Genomic DNA, 5281 nt, shown 5'->3' with positions numbered 1-5281 from the left:
GGCAGCTATAGGAAATCTTTGATACCAGACAATGTCTCCATTTATAACTTTTATTACCTATTTATTTCAGGTTGAAAGCCATCATTAATTTCATAAAGGTTCTAGTGGAAAACAGATTTTTGTTAGTTATGTTTGTTTTTATGCAGGTCGCATGGTAATACAGATTTGGCCTGTGATTCTTGTGACATGCTGGCGTTAGAATGATAAGTCAGCAATGACTCGAGCTGAGGTGTAAGTTTGGATCACCTGCCGTATCTCTGGATTTAATGCTTGAAGCATTGCCAATAAGACAGATTCATTAAAAATATGAGTGGCAAGAACAAATCACAGAGGTCAACAGATTACAAACTTTATCGCTTTTTATTCAAACTGTACACATACATAAGGCTTATCTCATTTTAAAAAACAAGTAAAAAAAAAAAAGAAGACACAAATATGAGTACCCCCCATAAATACATTATGCTTTTTAAAAAATCAGTCTGTTTACTTGGTACCTTGCATATGTTGTGATAAAAACACTCGTATTCCTTCTGAAAACACAAACAGTGCAGTCAGCCTGGTAACACAGACCTGCTCTGTATTGTTAGGTGATGAGTGAAGTGAAACGTTTCCTAACTCAGTCCTACAAACAAATTGTACCCAGGCTTTGAGGTATGTGGTAAATTCACATGGGAACATTGGCATTTCCTATATACACACTGCTTTAACATATAATATGAAGACTGGTACAAAGTACGCAGTTTTAGTATTATTATTATAACACAAGGATTCAGGACACAGTACCAATAACAGCTCTGTAATACGAGTCATCCCTCATTGCTGGAGCGTTCCCGTTCATTACTTATGTGTATGCATGTGTGTGACCTATGCAGAGAAAATGTACTGCATGGAAAGAAACAAAAGCTTCAGGCACTCGTCTGCTGCCTAACGGCTGACTCAGGGTGAAAACGTGTTTTTCTGCTTCCCCACAATGACTCCAACTGATTTCATTACTCAAGTCTGAGAGGTCATTTTCTCATTTGACCAATGCTCTGCGAGGAATAGCGGCCTGGGAAGCAGAACAAATCACTGATAACTTGATTGCTATTGTCACCAATTACAGAGGCGCCAGCAGCTGTAATCCTTTCACTATCTTGCAAATACAATTCAGAGAACTGCAGTGTCTGTCTCTCATCTTAGCTGCATCAGCATTTATGTGATGTGAAACCTGGTAATTGGTGTTAATGTCACACAGAAATAACGTTTTCTTTTTTATTAAACCTGTGCGGTGTGATCTGAGTTCTACTGGCACCACTTACTAAAAGGCTTTACATTTCAACACTATAAAATGCTCTGTCCTGAAAATGTTTTATTTCAACAGTAATTAAGTTTCCCTACTATTGTATGAAAAGACTGCAAGTTATTTTAAAATATATATATTAACTTGTTTTACTGCCCTTAGATTCAACACTGCTGAACTCCCACCTGGCTTTGACCTTTTGACTCTCTGCTACCTTCCAGATAAAAACCTCAAGTTTTTCTGTGTTTTGAGGAGTTTCGTGAGGCAGCATAGACACTAAAATCATAACAATTTAACAAAAGTTCCAACATGTTCAGTCTACTTGGGAAAAAGAGAAACCTTTAAACACTTCAAGTGAAATTACAAGAAAACCGGCATGAGTGTGTACAGTCATCTTAATCCAGGATGAAACAAAAACCCATAGCAGCCATTCGAATTAAATCTGGATGGGTTGAAATGGTGCTTTGGATGTCTTAAAGGATCAAACAAACAAAAAAAAAAGAAGAAAAAAGTCTTTTAGATAGGAGACCACACACAGAGACAAACAATGAGTTGGTGTGTCTTAATTACAGAGAGTGGAGGTGTATGTGTGTGTGTGTGGTCTCTCTAAGTGTTAGATCCAGGTCAATCTGTGGTGTAAATCATATTTTTTTTTAACACTTAGCATAAATGTGCAAACAAATACATAAAAACTTCATTCACCTTCGGAGTGAACATTCAATACAGGAAAAAATATTTAAGAAAAAAAAAGGAAGCAAAAGTTTTGATTTGTGGGCAGCCACTTGGCACATAATGGCAGAGCTGGTGTATAAAACAAAAACAAACAGATTGTACTCTGCAAAATCTAACATGTGTATTAAAGCTTTTCAGTCTTTAGCTAAAAGCAGAGTAACTTACAACGCCCCAAGTATTGAATTCACAGTCAGAGGGGGTGTGGCTGTTGGAGGGATCTGAACTTTGACCTTTTCTTGCAGTTTGCAGTCTTTTTGTGACAAATTCTTAAAAGAGCTGAGAGGAAGTACATTCAAATAGTAATACAAGGATATAATGGATAATATGTGGGAAGTTTCATAACAAGTCTGGCATTACAGTCCAGTAATCATTATGATCATTTAGGCTAAAATCCAACTTTTTTAAAAATGCAAAAGCAAAGATTGTGGGCAGAAAAAAGAGAGAAGTATAATGAAATTTAAGCCAGCTTTTGGGGCACTTGTTAAAAGTTTTGGTTGTGTTCAAAGGCCTGTATTTGCGCCACAACCTTGTAACAGAAAAAAACTGATCAAAAAATACATCCATAAGTGTGGTAAAATGAAAGCTATTCGACCTCATTCTCAGGTAACGGGAGCTCCAAACTTCACACCGTCGTCTCTCCGTGGCTGCCGTTACTGAGCCGCTTGTAGAACCGCCGCCACGACTGAAGCGTTTTCCCGGACCAGACCCAGAAACCGGAGGTGATCCCGACTATCATGGTCATCAGGTATTTGATCATGAACACGGTGAAGTCCGGGGTCATGGGGGCGAAGTTGTGCACCGGGCACGGCACGGCGAAGCGCTTGCAGGTCTGCATGTGCCAGGTGCGCTCCCAGTGCTCCCTGAAGGCTTGCTCATAGAAGTAACAGGCGATCACGATGGTGGCCGGTACCGTGTAGAGGACGCTGAAGACGCCAATCCGCACCATCAGCTTCTCCAACTTCTCTGTCTTGGTGCCGTCGTGCTTCATGATGGTGCGGATCCGGAATAGAGATACGAAGCCGGCCAGGAGGAAGGACGTGCCGATGAACAGGTAGACGAAAAGGGGGGCCAGGACAAAACCGCGGAGGGCGTCCACGTTGAAGATCCCCACGAAACACACCCCCGTAAGGACGTCCCCGTCCACCTGGCCCATGGCGAGGATAGTGATGGTTTTGATGGCCGGGACAGCCCACGCGGCTAGGTGGAAGTACTGGGAGTTGGCTTCAATCGCTTCGTGGCCCCATTTCATCCCGGCAGAAAGGAACCAAGTCAGAGACAAAATCACCCACCAGATGGAGCTGGCCATGCCGAAAAAGTATAACACCATGAAAAGGATTGTGCAGCCCTCCTTTTTGGTCCCCTGAGCCACTGTCCTGTAGCCGTCCGGCTTGAATTTATCCACGCAGACTACTTGGTCTTCTAGGAAAAACCCGGCAGCATAGGCTACCGCCACCATAAAATAACAGCCAGACAGAAAGATGATGGGCCGCTCGGGGTATCGGAACCGTCTCATGTCCACTAGATAGGTGAGCACCGTGAACAAGGTACTCACACAGCATAGGATGGACCAGATCCCGACCCAAAGCCGGCCGAACTTTGCCTCATCCTCTCGGAAGTACATGATCCCGGTTGGTTTGGTAGGTTCGCAGGGGGCTCCGCAGTCTTTGACCCCCATGAATCTGTAGCCCAGGTAGGAGGGCACTTCCAGCTGCAGCGGGCAGGAGAACTGGTGGTACTGGTTTGGTTGTGAAGGGTGCTGGTTCGGTCTTGCCATTTTGGGAGGGGGAGTAATTGGGTCCGGTGCAAAGGGAGAAGAAGAGGAGGGCGGGGTGCCCGGTTCCGACGTATTCTGGCCGACGCAGATCTCCCCGGCTCCGTGGACGGGGAAAGCCTCGCAGCGCAGCCGTTCTGGCCACTGGAAGCCGAATTTATTCATCAGGGCTTCACATCCCTGCCGTGCCCGCTCACACAGGGACCGACACGGGGGGATGGCCTGCTCCAGCACGGTGCACACGGGAGCATACATTGAGCAGAGGAAAAACTTCAGATCCGCAGAGCATTGGACCTTAACGAGTGGGTAGAACTGGTGCACCTCAAGTCCGGCGTCCTCCTGGTTCGTGTGGCCCAGGAGGTTCGGCATGATGGTCTGGTTGTAGGCGATGTCGGTGCACAGCGGGATGGAGATGGGCTGACAGAAGCCGTGTTCCGGGATGGATATTCCACTCTCACTGTTGTAATGCTGGGCAGAAGCGGGTGAGAAAAAGGAGAGCCCGCACAGCAGCCACATGATCCGCAGAAACACGGAGCCAGTGGTGAACCTGGCCGCCGCCATAGTTGAGGAGGAGGGGGGAGGGAAGGAAAAACTTTGATCCAAGTAGTGCGACTCAAAAATGGTGGAAAATGGAAAGAATTTTTCAATAAATGTCCCAATACTTAACTAGAAGTCCAAGTAATTTCAGTTAAAATGATTGTAATCGACTTTTCTCCCGTGTGTAATGAAGATAAATCCAAGAGAAACACTCGTCATGTCATGACTTCTTAATGGTCTTTGTAAGTGACTCCAAGCAGTCCACTCTGACTCCCGGTCCGTTTAAAAGTCCCGTTTTCTCCAAACAATGCAATTTCACCTTAGTCCAGCTTACTGAACTTTTACAACTACTTACTTTAGCGCTAAACAATGTAGGATAAAGGCGTAAATGCCTAGTATTTCCACTGTTTGTCGACTTTAGTTCGCACAGCGAGTCGCTTCACATGCTGGGCGGTTGGAAGTCCGGAGGCTCGCGCTCCTCACTCTGTGCAGATTCCACCGGTTTCCAGGCGCCCATTCCATTCACTGGACCCCCTCCCCTCCGGCCGAGCGCGAGGCGCCTTGAAACCGCCGCAGTGTCTCGACCAATCACCGTGTTTGTTTTCCTACAGCAATCGTTCCTGATTGGCCGTTGGACCCCCACCACAGGAAAATATGTTACAGTAATTACATTACACCAGAGATTTTAACAAATATTACCCAATTAATCATTTTTTTCTGTATCATACCATTTCGCCAATAATTGTGTGTTTGTAACACTTGGAATTAATGGTCCAAGTTTGGGTTTAGTTCTGAAAAACAAAACAAGTATGTAGGTTAATCCTAAACATAAGAAATACCTCATATTCTCTTTTTGTAGATACACACACATACGTATTGTTTCTTTACTGGGCTGTAAAGCAGAATAAGAAAAATGAGATATGCATTTTTATTTGTCCCAAAAAAGTTGTAAAATTACTTTG

General features: G+C 44.3%; 1 protein-coding gene across 1 annotated transcript; it reads right to left on the bottom strand.

Annotated features, from left to right (window-relative positions):
- Positions 1–341: 341 nt before the first annotated feature.
- On the bottom strand, positions 342–4798 carry LOC147311810 (frizzled-7-A-like). The gene has a single exon (XM_086266405.1). It carries the CDS (start codon positions 4341–4343, stop codon positions 2634–2636), a length of 1710 nt encoding a protein of 569 aa, XP_086122531.1. The 5' UTR covers positions 4344–4798; the 3' UTR covers positions 342–2633.
- Between the last annotated feature and the right edge of the window lie 483 nt (positions 4799–5281).

The sequence above is a fragment of the Aulonocara sp. 'chitande type north' Nkhata Bay genome, linkage group LG16, assembly GCF_057382095.1.
Source record: "Aulonocara sp. 'chitande type north' Nkhata Bay isolate Kocher_YH1m ecotype deep benthic linkage group LG16, A_spYH_male_GT1.1, whole genome shotgun sequence".
In the NCBI taxonomy this organism is placed as follows: domain Eukaryota; kingdom Metazoa; phylum Chordata; class Actinopteri; order Cichliformes; family Cichlidae; genus Aulonocara; species Aulonocara sp. 'chitande type north' Nkhata Bay.
Note: the sequence above shows the minus strand (reverse complement) of the source record. Positions and strands in the feature narration are given on the sequence as shown.